Source organism: Anguilla anguilla, chromosome 2, assembly GCF_013347855.1.
Source record: "Anguilla anguilla isolate fAngAng1 chromosome 2, fAngAng1.pri, whole genome shotgun sequence".
NCBI classification, from domain to species: domain Eukaryota; kingdom Metazoa; phylum Chordata; class Actinopteri; order Anguilliformes; family Anguillidae; genus Anguilla; species Anguilla anguilla.
Window position 1 is genome coordinate 21,704,716 of NC_049202.1, and position 16,186 is coordinate 21,720,901.

Here is a 16,186-nt window from a genome sequence, read left to right on the forward strand (position 1 = left end):
TTCTGGTTTTAAAGCACATAAGGTGTGTTCTGTCCTAACTTAAGTAAAAATGACAGTGAAAATATCAGACTGAGAGACTGTAAAATTGCAGCTGAAGTTTGGATTCCTGAGGACGACCTTCATTGCTGTGTGTGTTGTAATTTTTAAAGAGCACAGCTTCTGTAGAGAGCATCTGAAGTCAGTACGAGCTCTTGAGAGTGTCCCATCTGCAGGAGAAAGGCGTCTGTGGATTCTCCTCCGGTAAACCTGGCTTTAGGAAGCACTGTGGAGTTCTACTTCAAGCAGAAGACTGAGACTCAAATTACAGACATGAGTGACACTCACTGCAGTCTCCATGGCGAGAAACTTCTACTATTCTGCGAACATGACAAAGAGCCTCTGTGTCTCGTCTGTCAGCCTTCAAAAAAACACAGAAACCACCCGGTCTGTCCAGTGGAAGAGGCTGCACTGGATCTGAAGGTATTCTGTTTTAAATGACATCTATTTCATATACTCAAGACCCAATTAAATATGAGTAAAATGTCTCTAAAAACATTCAGTTCTGACACACAGCTGTAGTCAACTAAATACATTCAGTGGAAGTGGCAGCATTATATCTAAAAGTCTTGTTTTCAACCATAAAAACAGTATTTTAGATTGTCAGTAAAATGCAAGCATTGTTGTCTTGACTAACAGTTCTACTTGGGGAACTTGGAACATGGCTCCGAACAGGAAACAATGAAATACACCATGTGATTGAAAAATACTATGTAGTAATTAGATGTACTGGCAGCACAAATAGAGATATCAGAAAAGAGCTTTACTAAAATATAATTAAGCTCAATACCTAATAAAACTGCTGTTATACACTCACCGGCCACTTTATTAGGTACACATTGTCAGTACCGGGTTGTCTGCTGCTGCTGTAGCCCATCTGCTTCAAGGTTTGATGTGTTGTGCGTTCAGAGATGCTCTTCTGCATACCTCAGTTGTAACAAGTGTTTATTTGAGTTACTGTTGCCTTTCTATCAGCTCAAACCAGTCTGACCATTCTCCTCTGACCTCTGCCATCAACAAGGCATTTTCGCCCAGAGAACTGCCGCTCACTGGATATTTTCTCTTTTTTGAACCATTCTCTGTAAACCCTAGAGGTGGTTTTGCGTGAAAATCCCAGTAGATCAGCAGGTTCTGAAATACAAAAACCAGCCCGTCTGGCACCAACAACCATGCCACAAAGTTCAAAGTCACTTAAATCACTGTCCTTCAAATGGCAAACTCTAAGTACCAACTGGTCTCACAACACGTTTTCTGAAACTATAGCTCAATTTCTCAAAACTCTACACACAAAGCACAGCAACAGTTAACCTTTTGCCAAAACTACACAAATCTCTTGCAAAATGCATTCATGCATTCAAAACCATGTTCTCTCTTCTCAAAACTGACTTTTTCCATCAAAATTATTCACACAGGCCTCATATGAATAGGTCTTATTGAGCATTGATTTCACACTGCTGCGATAAATTTAAAAACACAACCATCAAAATACTGTATATATGTTTTGGCCTCATGAGGTCATGTTACATATTCAAGTGTATGAAATAGTGTAAAAATTGTTTATTTTTTCTCCTTTTTTGAAGTTTTAGTTTTCTTTTAGAGGGGTCAGGCTGCAATTTTACAGTAAATATAAAGACTGTTGCCATGATACAATACAGCAAATATATCATCATATACATAGTGCATTTGCTAGGTAAACCTAATTCTAATTCAGTACAGTACAGCAAAGTGTGTGTTATCACTTTGAGTGTTGTTGTTATTGTGTATGATACAATGGACATGTACTGTATTGTCCTGCCAATGAGGTCCAGTTCCATCATGTTCCATCATGAGTCATACTGAACATTGTTAGAAGTGTTTTTTTTTTCATTTTCCTTATCAGTGCAATTATGAGTTTTGCCAAAATAGATAACATTTGTGTCTTCTCAAAACTAGAACATGCTAGACTGTGTCAGTTTGGACAATGGATGTAATGATCTGTTACCATATGAAATCAATGAACAAATTCAAAAAGGTAACAAAGCAAATCTTTGTTTGTTACTGTAAAATAAATCTTTGTTCAGCAGACTGCAAAAATAAAAATCGTAGTTTGTAGGCCTGCTGTAAAAAACAAAAAACAAATACGTGATCAACCAAAGTTGACCGTATTTCATTTGAAATATTAGCTTGTCTCCCTCTTCTTCGTCCACCTTGTCCACCTCATACACGTACACCTCCTCCTCTACCTCTACCTCTACCTCTCTGTGCTGCGTGCTGCCCCATTGTTTTCCAAAACAATAGAGGTCACCGAGGTCTCTTTTATGCTCTGACAGATAATTGAAAAGTTTAGCCAATTGAGTTTGAGCAGGTGTGGCATGAGTGAGACCAATTGGTACTTAGAGTTTAGCATTTGAAGGCCAGTGTTTTCCATGTGAACAAACAAGGCTTGAATATGAAAATTGTGCTAAATGAGATTTTGTGTGTAGAGTTGTGCAAAAATGTGATTTAGAATTGCTATTTGAGTGAAAACAAAGGAATTGTGCTTAGAGTTTTGCAGAAATAGTCTTTGTTGTTGACACATGAGCTTCAAGTTTACACCATCGTGTGCATAGTTCCAGTTTTAGTGTGTAAACATTTGAGAAAAACTGTAATAATGTGCCCTTAAAATAAGAGTAAAATACTGCGCCATTGACTTAAGACCAGGTTTTTGTTGGTCAATCGCGCAATCGCTTTCCGCCGCCCCAAGATAGCAATGCCCCTGACCACACCTCATTTTAAGACTAACACGCCCATGGGCGCTTAGATGGGTGCAAGTACATTTGCTATTTACAGTTTTTCTCAAATGTGTGTTCATGTCCGTGCATACTATATGTATGCATTCAGTTACCTACATGTATTTGTGTGTTTATATGTGTGTGTGTGCGCTGAGGAAGAATGGAGAAAGAAAGAGGGAAAAAGATCAGCGTTGGAGCAGCACGTGTCTGTCCACACCTTCTCTGTCATCATCTCAATCAAGACACACCCCAGGTGAGAAATATCTACTACCTGCCCATAACCTTCATCGTTTGTGAGGAAAAGGTCCTGATGCAGTCATAAACCAAATGAAGTTATAAGATCAATTCACAAAATAAGTTATACGGAAACCTTATTAATGCATGTAGCCTTATCTTCAATGGAAAAATGGTGTGGTTCTCTATGGCACATTTCACTGGTCTCTGGTGCTTGAGAAAAACTGTTCTCTTCGTATTTAGATTAAAGTTTTGGATGAATAAGTAGATTTTTTCTGGTTTGGCGCTGAATGGGTCTGCCTTAGGTAGTCCAGTGCATGCAATAGCATGAAGTACCTATCTCGCAGGGAGCATGGCACATCTCCCCTACCAAAAGGAGGAATGCCAGAAGCCCCTGCTCCGGTACCTAGAAGTTGATCCAATCAACAGGTGGTGCTGGGGTGGTGGAGGGTGAGTATAATTCTGTGCAGTAGCAGTGAAGCATGCAAAAGCAGCACAGGTGATCAGAAGCACTGGGGGTTTGACTATTGGTATAGAAAGGTGTTGGTGATGTGCACATGTAATTGGATGGGTATGAGAAAATATGTTAGGTGTATGTGATTGGTTGATTATGGAAACGTGTGAATGTGATTGCTCTGGCCGACTGTTGGTCGACGGCAGAAAGAGTTTCCCGACTGAACTTACTCTGCACATTCCATGTGTGTCGGACATAAGTCCTCCACCTGTTGCCGTGATGAATACAAGCTTTTTAAAAATATTTTAGTTACTTGGCAGAGGACCTATCATACATTATTTAATAATCTCTTTTGTCTGGTGTCTGCCCGAATGCCTTGATGTCTGGATGCCTCTGTGATCAGTAATTACAGACCTATTTCCAATCCCCCATTCATTTGTAAAATTATTTAGAAAATGTGTTTTTCACCAATTCAGCAACTATCTAATTTCAAATGCCCATTTTTTCACCTTTCAATGTGGAATTAGGCCCCCATCATGCAGTAGCACTGAGACAGCCTTTATTAGGATTCTTAGTGAAATTCATAAAAACACATATTTAGGAAATATTGCCATATTTTAACATCCGAGTGCTGTATTTGAAACTGTTGAATACACAATATCATTAGACAGACTATTGGATTGACAGATTATTGGTCATTTTGTCTCTGGAAGGGCCAGACTGTCATGTGTCATATTCAGTGTAAACTGAAGTCATTATTTTTGGTTATAAAAAGGAGGCTAAAAATGAAAATACACCTTGATTCCCTGACTCTGAAGACCAGGATAGGAAATCTGGTGTTATTATATATTCTAATCTCACCTTTAACACCTACAGCAATAGCATCACAATTTCAGTTTTTATCATCTCAAAAATATAATGAGAAATAAGAGACTTCATGTCCAAATCTGACTTTGAAAAGCTGATATCATCCCTTTATTGCAACTAGGCTAGAGTACTGCAATGGTTACTACAGCTGATCCAGAATGCTGCTGCCAGAGTACGACTAAGAGAGCAGAACACATTACACCAGTCCTTAGATCACTGCATTGGCTTACAGAATAGATTTTAAAATCCTTCTGCTTGTCTATAAAGAAAAAATGACTTAGCACAGTACATCACTGACTTGCATTTTGGGTATTACCCATCCTGGCCATTTAGTACATCTGGGAAGGGTCTGACTATTGTTCCCAAGGTGAAACAAAAACTGGCAAAGATGCTTTGAGTTATTATGTATGGATTTAGGACCCTCACTGCAGGAATAAACTTCTCGATGACCTGAGACATACCCTAACGCTCACCTATTTTTAAAAGCAGGCTCAGGACAGTCCTATTGTCCATGACATGGCACTAATTTATTTGAATTTATTATCTATTGATTTTTATTATGTTGTTTTAAAATCACCTGTATTTTTTTTTTTTGATCATTACTACAAATGTCTTTTAAAGTTTAAAGTTTATGTAAGCTGGCTGACAGGTGTGGATCCAAGTGCAGAAAAAAAACAGGCAGGATGCAGATGAAGCTTAAATCCAATTCAGGGGTATTTATTGTATAACAGCAGAATGCAGGCAGTTACAGAAGAGGACTGAGAAAGAGATCTCTGGCTTACTCAAAACAAAGACAGGCAGAAGTTTAGCTACGACACGTAGCGGCTCAGAATAATACAGACTAGGCAGACTGACAACTAAGCACTGACTGAATGGGGGAAACAGACCTAAATACAAAAAGAGGGTAATGACTGATTGCAGACAGCCAGTGACACACAGAGGTATAGGGCTACACATGAGGGAAACAATCAAACAATCAATTAACCAATCATTGCATTAATTTAGCAATTATACCCCTGGGTAGAACACCAGAGGGAGAGACACTAGGGAGGAGAGAGGGAGACAGGGTTAGTAGAAGAGCTGGGCGTCACAGCCGTGACAGTTTATCTAATTTCATTTAGTCTTATTTCTATGTCACCTTTTCTTTTCCTTCATGTGCTTTTGTGGGGAATGAGTTGTTTATTTGTCCTGTGAGGACTTTCTTAGAGGGCAACAGTTTATTCTTTCTTTGAATGTTTTTTTTTTTTTTTTTTTGTAAAGCACATAGAATTTCTCTTGTGTATGAAATGTGTTATATAAACAAAATTTGCCTTTACCAGTGGTACACTACTGCACCCCGTAAATGCCTCCAGAGCAGTCAGTTCAGGTGCATTATCATCTCTGAATGTAAGAGAGGACAAACACTGTCAAGGATTTCCTACTGACTGACAACAGCAACAAGCCTGATCAGCCAGTTTGTTCCTGTTTTGAATGCCATGTCAACACCCCATGGGGTGTGTTCTGTACTCTTCTGTTTGTTCAGAAAAACCGAAAGCAAAAATATCAGAGTGAGGGACTGTGTCTGTGAAATGGCAGCTAAACCTTTGATTCCTGAGGACGATCTCTGTTGCTCTGTATGTTGTGATATTTTTAAAGAGCCTGTTCTCCTGAAATGCAGCCACAGCTTCTGTAAAATATGTCTGCAGCAGTGCTGGGAAAAGAAGAGCTCTCGAGAGTGTCCCATCTGCAGGAGAAATGCATCTAGGGAGGATCCTCCTGTAAACCTGGCTTTAAAAAACATTGTGGAGTCCTACTTAATGCAGAAGTCTATAAGGGAAGCTGCAGGCAAGAGTGATGATCACTGCAGTCTTCATGGGGAGAAACGTTTATTCTTCTGCGAACATGACCAAGAGCCTCTCTGTGTCGTCTGTCAGACTTCAAAAAAACACAGAAACCACCCAGTCTGTCCAGTGGAAGAGGCTGCGCTGGATCTGAAGGTAATTTATTTAAAATTACATCTATTTCATATTCTCAAGACACAGTCAAATATGAGTAAAATGTCTCTGTGTAAAACATTCAATTCTGACAGATGGCTGTGGTATGAGGTCTTGTAAATACAGTCAGTCTGGCCTCCACTTCCACTTGCAAAGGCAGCAACAGGAACAAACCTGCTGATGAGGCAAAAGCAGGAAGAGGCAGCACTGTATCTGAAAGTGTCGTTTCAACCATTAAAACATCACATATTTCACACTTTCAGTAGAAGGCTTTGTGAGTGAAATGCTAGCATGCTTAAATTTTGACAGACAGTTGTGCTTGGGGGCCTTTTACAGAGAATATGGCTCCAAACCTGAACACTGAATTACGCAGAGCCATTTTAGAAATATGTAATAATTGTGTGTCAAATTATTTGTACTGACAGCACAAATAGAGATATCACATATTACCTTTAATGTAATACATGTCCAGACCTAATAAAACTATTGGGATGGCAGGTATGCCATTACTCCAAGTGACTTGAAAGAATTGAGGAAATATTGGGTAGCATTGCTTTGGAATACATGTTATGAAATTTCGGTGAGGCAAGATAGCCTATATTGTTTGTAATACCGCAACTTGGCGTCATTTTGATATCAACACTTTTGAGTAACTTGGCATTTTTGTACGTTGAAAACGTGTTTTTTATGAGATTGTTATATACATTGTAATGTGCTTGGAGAGAGAACTGAGGAACAACCAGGAAGTACAGAAGTCCGCAATGACTGTGGTGGAGACGAGCTATACATATGCACAAGAGAATCTTGTACCAATAAGTTAAATCAATTTTATAAATTTTATGCGTTAACATTTCTTGCAGTCTGCTATAAATTATATGAAGTACAACCTAGTAAAAGTTATTTTGTAATAATCCTGTATATGCTGAAAAATTGATGAAAGACTGGTTTACTGAACACACATAACAACATAAAATGGTGTGCTATAAGTATGTTTCACTGACTTTGACTTGAGTTGTAGAAGGCTATTTTCCCTGCTACATTTCTCATGTACTAAATAAGTTATGCTGACCATTTCTTGAATTAAAGCATTACCGTGCCAGTTGTGTCTTTCTGTGAGTGATAACTGATTCATTTAACTCCAGGAGGAACTCAAGCCTGCACTTAATCTCATTAAAGAAAAACTGAAGAGGTTTACTGATGTTGAAAAAGAATGTAAGAAAGCAGCAGAACACATCAGGGTGAGTAAAGCATTTAGGAATACTTTACTGCAACACAAAAACACAAAAACATTATTTTTTGGTTACTACTGCATGTGACAGGCATATCAAACACACTGGCTCCCATACATAAATAACAAAACATAATTCCACTATTCATGTTTACAAACGTGTGTTTGAATTGCAGAGTCAGGTCCAGCACACAGAGAGGCAGATAAAGGCAGAGTTTAAGAAGCTCCGCCGGTTCCTGCGAGAGGAAGAGGAGGCCAGACTAACTGTACTGAGGGAGGAAGAGCAGCAGAAGAGTCAAATCATGAAGGAGAAGACTGAAAACATCACAGGACACATCTCCAACCTCACAGACAAAATCACAGCTATAGAGAAGGCCATGGACACTGAAGACACCTCCTTTTTAAAGGTAGGAGTTTGATTCACTGTCATTAAAACTCAGTTAAAACAGTTATTTTAATGTGCTGGTTCTTGGTTTTTGACAGTATTTGGCTGCATTCCAAAGTTACCTTGTTCCGCACAAATGCAGCAGTGGCCTAATATAACAGTGTTAGACTCGGAGTACAGGAGTTCATAGAGATGCATCTGCTCATTTAAAAATGTTGTCATGCATGTTTCTGTGTGACAACATCACACTTGGTGTGAATTAGGCCTTTAGTCTATCAGAAGCAAGAATGAATAATTTGTGAATTGTGAATGTGATTCAGTTTGGGTGCGTTTGGTGGGATTAGTGTTTGTGAAATCAATCGTAATGTTGATGTGTGTAGATGCAGATCTTTGCACATTTCAGTTGAAAAGTATCAAAAGTACATAGAAGGACATGTCCTGTACAATTGACAGAGAGCTTCATTTTCACCTCAGATCTATCTTTGACCATTCTTTCCTCTGTAATAGTAATGAGACTGTACTCTACCTACAGCTGACCTCCTTTTTGAAGTCACTGCAATCTCGTCTAGCCATGGTAGTCAAGATAATGGTCACATGGACCTACTCAGTGTTTTTAAAAACAACCGTGTGTATGCTGGGATGTTCATTGTTTTAGTAAACCAGGAACCACACCTATGTGGAAGCTCCTTACTTCAACATGCTTTTTTATGTCTGTCATTTACCCAAGTTCAATCCAATTCAACATTATTTGTATAGCGGTTTTTACAGAGCACAAAGACGCTTTACAGAGTAGCAAGGCAAGAGACGGATTGTTTCCTTAATTTTTACAGTTAGCTGTAAATAACAGTCTCTACTGAATACTTTTATACACGCATACATCTTATCACAATTATGCTGTTATTGTGTTTTTTTCAGAGCTACAAGAACATCAAGGAAAGGTATGTAGACTCTCACCTTTTCATCTTTTTTGTTTAAGTCCCTTCAAACCCCAAAGCCTGAGTGACTCCTGCTTGTCATTACAGAGCCCAGTGCACACTGCAGGATCCTGAGCTGCTCTCAGGGGCACTGATAGATGTGGCCAAACACCTGGGCAACCTGAAGTTCAGAGTCTGGGAGAAGATGCTGGAGATGGTGCAGTACAGTGAGTATCTGGGTCAGATGCTTTAAATCATGTTTTTTTTTTTTTTTTTTTTTTTTTTGCAAATATTTAATGAACATTCTCAATTCCTTACAAGTTGCTGCAGTGCACTGCTTTTATTTTAATGCCAGAACACCGGCAAACAATTAATTAACATATAAATGATCATTTATATTTAATTTTGTTTTATTTGTTAGTGTGTGAATTGTGTGTATTGAATTTTCTTTTTTAATTTATTCATTTCATATTGCAAATAGATTTTATATTTGACGTACAAATGACTATAACCACAGTATATTAGAATCCATAATTATTATCCCTGAATATGTGACCTAACCTGAATAGAATATTTGAAATGTTTCTTTTCTCAGCCTTTATGATATCTTTCTTCTTTATATTTCAGCTCCTGTGGTGCTGGACCCCAATACTGTACATACCAAAGTCTCTCTCTCTGATGATCTGACCACTGTGAGAGACACAGGTACAGACCAGAAATATCCTGACAATCCAGAGAGGTTTAAACCCTGTGTGAATGTGCTGGGATCTGAGGGGTTTACCTCAGGGAAACACAGCTGGGAGGTGAAGGTTGGGAATAAAACTGCCTGGGATATAGGAGTGGTGAAAGAGTCCATCAGTAGGAAGGGATATATTTCACTCAGCCCAGGGAGAGGATTCTGGGTCTTAATTCTGAGGAATGGTGATAAGTACAGTGCAGCAGGAGGATGTCACATCCTCGCACTGAAGCAGAAGCCCCAGAGCATCAGAGTGCAGCTGGACTATGACAAGGGGGAGGTGTCCTTCTTCGACTGCAGTGACATGTCACTCATTTACACTTTTAAAGACACATTTACTGAGAGAGTGTTCCCGTACTTCTGTCCCTCCCTGAAAGAGAATGGTAGGAACAATGGACCTCTGAAAATATGCCCAGTGAACATTTCTGTAACGGTGACATCATCCCGGTGAAGGCGTTTGTTAAAAGATTAACAAATTGTTGATGTTGTACTTCTGAAGAATTTTGAAAAACGAATCTGTTTCAGTATGTTTGGTTGATGACTTGAACTGGGGCAGACTTGCTGGAGATGTGAATTGATCAAATGGTTGATGGCTTTCAGAACCAGACAGGATGCAGACACATACATAGGTGACAGTGACCATTGGGTCAGGCCTCAGTATGCATGAATGCTAATTTTGGATGGACCTGCAGGAGACGTAAAGTATAAAGGGGGTGTTTTGATAGCCTATCAGAAGAGAGCTGACATTCATACAGAGGTAACAAGAACATTACCTCTTTTCCACCAATGCGAACCTAGTTCTGGGCTGGTGCTAGTGCCGGTTTGTAGTTGGTTCAACGTGCAAACCTTCTAAGAACCGGTTTGCTTTTCCACGGGTTAGAGAGCCACGTCATTACGTCACTGTACACGTCTGTATACGTCTCCGCTTTCCCAGCAACATCATTACCTATTAAAATGTATGTCCTGTAAAAATACAGATAATAAACTGTCTAAATGTAAAAAAAAAAAAAAAAAAAAAAAAAAAAAAAAAAAAAAAACTTCATACATATACATTTAATTTTCGGAATTCAACACAACATCAAAATGCCGCATTTTTCCCAACGCTCGGAATTATCTAATCGCGATGCATTAAATACAATGGCGCAGACGTTAATTTCAAACTGCTTTCCTAACGGCTATTTTGTGTCCTGCGACTTGGGTTACAACAGTGAATATGTACAGATTCCTGGACGTGCTGATAGCGACCACCCTTTCTCATATTAACCTCAAATACGCAAGACAGGCCACTTAAATTGTATGCTAGCAAATGTATGTAAAGTTCTATTCATTTATATGGGGAGGTCGATACACGTCCCCTTAGCAACCAAAAGCTAACACTGGACCACCTCTGATTTATTTGCCGGCACAGAAAAAAATCGCGAAAATACAGAAAAAATAACCACTAGAGGATAGCAAGGACATTTTTTCCTACATAACTAGGTACAGGTTGTTACCGCTATTTCGCCTATTTCATATATAGTTGCAAATCAGTTTACGTTTGGTTGGTCACGGTAATCCCGCCCCCAGCCCTTGACGTAAGCAGTTCTTGGTTTTAGACCAGCCAAGTGTTCGTACAGCTTTGGAACCAGTTTTCCTGGCAGAGAGCCGGTTGTTTTGCTGTTGAAAAGTGAAGAATTGGTTCACGATTAGGCACCGGCTCCGAACCGACCCTCGAAATGCCTTTATGGAAAAGGGGCATTTTGTCACATGGGACCTTATAAGTACATTGTGCTCCGAGAAAGGGGTATAAAAATATGCTTCGACAACATTTTACACTACTTGACCTGCCTTGCTTTTACCTGGTATGTTTCATGTGGCAAAGCAGACAATTAAAATTTTATATTAACAAGAAAAAATAATCTAAACTTTGGAACTACATATTTTATTTTACAATGGACCAAATTCCTTCACACAAAAAGCGTACTATAGAGGAAATTAATAATGATTATGATTAATTAATTTTCTTTTCATAATTGTTTTGATTAGAGTTAATGAACTGTACAAGGATTTTTGATAATTTGCATACAGGCTTTAGGGTTTTGTTTTGATCTGAATCCTTAGACAAAACTTGGTTTAATATGTTTACATATAAAACAGATGTGCTCTTACCTATTTATTTATTTATTTAATGGTGGATGGATGTGCTATTGTGGTTAAATCAGATACTTTTATACCTGATTGCCATTCCTCTCTAGCTGGGTTTATAAGGCAGTGTACAAGCTTGGTTATCAAATGCATATACAAATGCATGGTTATCGTGAGCTCTCTTTAGTCTGATTCCATTAGTCTCCTGTGCTTCAGATTTTACTTCGCAGATCCAGTGAAAAATAAATTCACCGTCTGCTCGATGCTGTAGGATTTACATCTGAGCCTTCAGTGGCCTCACCTGCCAATCATCTAAAAATAATTTTATTCCTTTTCCTTTATTGACAATTAATGCATGCAATTATTAGAATAATCAAGCATAATTAAATAATAAGCATTTTCAAGTAATCACAAAGCTTTCTCTGATTGTATCTCTCATAGCATCACTATGTGTCTCACCCAGGGAGTTTTTCTTTGCCACATTCACTCTAGGTTTGCTCTTGTGGGGGTTTAGTCTAAAGTTCACTGTGAAGCATGTCGTGACAAATGTTTTTCAAGTGCATTACACAGATTTGATTTGAGTTGATTTCAGATAATTCTCTTTCATCAAATCATGTTACAGAATTTAAATGACAAAAAGGAGTCTAGTGGTTGAAAAAGCAGCATGATTATTTAAAAGAATAAAGTCTATATATTTTTACTCAATTCATTCACTTTGTTTATTGTATAGGGCACTTATAGCAACATGCTATAAGTAAAGTCCAGCAGACAGGCTTCTGTAGTTTGGCGAAAACTTGAGTATGAGCATGAAGCTGCCTGATCTTCACAGATCAGATAAATTGATATTTGCAGTCAATATTTCCTAAATTATTTTTGGAACATTATTTCTGATTGAATAATGGCCACATATTATAGTACAGGAAATGAAAATGTGAAAACAATAAGATTGAAGTGTAAATAAAATAGGAAATACTAATTGCCTTACAACTTGCCTTGTGAAATGCCATGCATTTTTCAAATGGTATTACTTGGACTTGCTTCACATACATCATCAATACATCCTACATTCAACATGCACCCAACCTGTATTACAACATAACTGCAATTCACACTGCATATATGATTCACATTTTCTATAAATTTACAAAGATCTACTAATCGTATAGCCAGACGCATGGCAGCAAGACCATGTAGATACTCACATGCACGCACACACGTGTATGCATTGAGAAGGCCCAGAAAGCTAATGCCATACCTTCAGTCCAAAAGTCCCTTAACTACATGTAGTAACTTAAAATAAATTGAAGGCTACAAATCTTAAGGAATATGGAACAAATTATTGTTGTTACTCATACATTTGTTTCAGTCTGCATTATATGAATAAATATTGTAATCACTGCTTTTACTTTCTGGGTGCAAGTGCTGTGTTGTTGGGCTGTGGGATAACTGGGTAGGGTGCTGTCAAGTGGGAACTGTGGTAGTTTGCGCTTGACATACACTCATACAAAATTTTCATATTCTGAAAATATGAACAAAGTACTTGTATTAGGGTGTTAAAAACACTAAAAAAAATACATTACATATTTTTTGCCATGCAATTCACATTTGAGTCTATCTGCAATTTAGCAGTTTTGGTGACATTTGTGGTCAGTGGTGGTCACAACAGTTTTTTATCCTCCAAATTCCAGAGTTCCATTCGAAAGAAAGCTACACCCCCAAACAAGGGGGCATGGCTTGCTTGGGGGTGTAAGCCTGGGGACAACCAGCAATGTTGTCCGACATGGTAATATTGAGCAACATATCAAACCTAATTTTAAAGATGAAGTGTCAACACGTGGTTACATTTGGTAATTTTTACTTTGAGAGACATCAACAATGAGAAATAAGGGAGCTAAGGTTTGGTAGGTTAAGTTAGGTAGGTAATGTCAGACTGTGTAAGTATGGTGCAAGTAGATATGCTCACTGTCACTATTTTTAATCCACAACTCTGTAGAAGTAAGAAAAGGAGGAGGTGAGTTAGGTACCAATGTTGGACTATGTAAGTACGATGTAAATACATGCACTCACTTTCACTATTTTTTATCACTATAACACTGTAATAGCAAGAAAAGGATTAGGTTAGGTTATGTACTGATGTTACTGTTAGACTAAGAGTGCCTTCGGATTATCAGGGTTTCCTTTTTTGGTCACTTCAACTCCTGGGTTATTATATGAAGATAGTGTTCTTTCCATTGATTTGTCAGCCATTTTGAATGTGTAGGCCTATGCAACTCCAACCAGTCTTGTTTAAAAACTTTGCACTGACAGTGCTTCTCTTTCTCAGTCTTCTCCTTTGAATGTTAGCAGAGATCCTGGGGGAGGGTCTCTGATTTTAAGCACATGCACCTTCTGTGCATGCGTCATCAAATTTTTATACGTGGCGAGAAATTCGCAACTGACACAACCAGTGGAAAACAGCATATAGAAGTGCAATTTACAAACACAAACACATTAAATCGATATTGCTACAAAAAAATGCCACTTTTCAAAGGTATCAAATACATCTTTTTTTAATATGAAAAAATAATGGATTGACACTTTAAGGCTCATATAGTAAGTTCTCAGGAGGATCTCATTATGTATTCCATAGTATATTTTAAATAATTTCCATTTAAATATTATATAAATATAATAGAACACAATAGAATATGCCTGTAATGTTATTTGACCCGTCGCTGTAGTTTAACACATTTGAAGAGGTGACTCATCGCATTAGCTGTGGAAACGCAAGCCAATGTAAGGTGCCAGGAGCAGTAACATTAACGTATAACATTATAGATTGAGCTTCAGAATAAATATTAGTGAACAGAAACAGAAATAAACTCTGGCGCTCAGGTGGTTCCTTCAAAACTGCCCACATCTACAATTGTCTTCTATTGTCTATTCACACACAACCACGCACGCACGCACACACACTACTATAGTAATGTAAATATAAATTAGGTCTACATAAAAATGTATATTTACCAGAGGGACGTAAAGATCCACTGGATCTATCTGGATGTCTGTCTTTAAACTGTAAGAAACCCCTCACATACACCAAACGGCGCATGGAGGTCACCAGCTGTAAGAAACCAAAAATTGTCACATCAAAGTCACTACTGGAATGGGATTCATTTTATGTTACCTTGATTATCTGACTCACAGTGACAACAAAGTGTTTTAACCTTTCCTCTGTGCTAGCAGTTATGCCCAGATGGTGGAGACTACTGCCCACCAGTAGAGTGGCCCCAGTTTTGTGCGTCTAACTTGGTAGACGTGAATAGTGTAGCCTGCATAAATACAATTGTGTATCCTGCTACAACACTAGTGTATAGGTGAGTGACTATGGGGTGCAGATATCCTGAGTCCCATGTGTATGTTAGGTGTGCAGTGTCAACGAGGAATGCCGGGTTAAAATGAATGCAGTTTATTGTTCAGTGTGTTCAGTAATAATGACAATATACAATGGTGCAAAATGTGAGTGGTGAAATGGCTATACTCGTGATGCGTACGAGACTGGGCTGCCAAGTCTCTTGGAACCTGCACCTCTCTCCTTATATATATAGACACAGAAAAAATAGTACAACAATGAATCCCACATTGGGTTAACCTTTGCAGCCGAGACACCCAACTTGTTCCCCATGACATCGGCTTTACAACAACAGAAAACATGATTACACTGTATTATGAAGAACCTAACCTTACGTTTTACATAATGCTGACCCAAAAGTCTCCTAGTCACTATTGCTGACTCCCTGTCAGCACAGTAAACAGTCTGTTTTCCTTTGGGGTCTGATAAGAGGCAGACTTCTGTGAATTTCCCGACGAAATCAACACGGTGTCCTAAAAATAATACAGTGGAAGAAATTCACAGCCAGGCCTTGTTGTCTCTCCAACATTAATTTATTTAAAAACAAAACAATCCTCATAAGTGTGCTAAAACATTGCGTTAAACTACAGCTGGTGAAAATGACAATGAAGCAATGCATTTACAGTAAACAAAACCTGGAGATAAATGAATAAACCTATTTAAAACAAAACCAAACAAAAACATACATGTGCGTCACCATGATTCTGTAATCAGAGGTACAGCTCTTTTTGTTTCAGGGTTACCTTACAGCGCATTTTTTTAACCATGCAGAGAAAAGGAAACATTGACACAGCAGTTCATTTTCTGAAGTTTAAAATAATAGAACGTAATGTAACAACAATTGACTGCATGAATGAACACATCATTGTTTTCAGGGCGACTCGCGTTCACTGTGACCAGAGCTCTTTACATGTCGAGAGACTGGATTGGTCACGTGCTGCCAGAGAATGCCATTTAGCACACACTAACCTTTCAGCTCAAAATTAGAATGACTTTTTCAACTTACTAACTACATCATACATTATTTGCCTACAGTTTAGAGTGTGTTCAGTGAGTGCATGTGCGTGTGTGTGTGTGTGTGTGTGCATAATATG

At 38.4% G+C, this 16,186-nt stretch overlaps 1 protein-coding gene across 1 annotated transcript; it reads left to right on the forward strand.

Moving 5' to 3' along the window:
- The first annotated feature begins 5,824 nt into the window (after positions 1-5,824).
- LOC118217032 (zinc-binding protein A33-like) lies at positions 5,825-10,577 on the forward strand. The gene is made up of 7 exons (XM_035398772.1): positions 5,825-6,317; positions 7,457-7,552; positions 7,719-7,949; positions 8,843-8,865; positions 8,950-8,962; positions 9,023-9,068; positions 9,469-10,577. The coding sequence occupies exons 1-7, from the start codon at positions 5,910-5,912 to the stop codon at positions 10,026-10,028; spliced, it is 1,377 nt and encodes a 458-aa protein (XP_035254663.1). The 5' UTR covers positions 5,825-5,909; the 3' UTR covers positions 10,029-10,577.
- Positions 10,578-16,186: the final 5,609 nt, after the last annotated feature.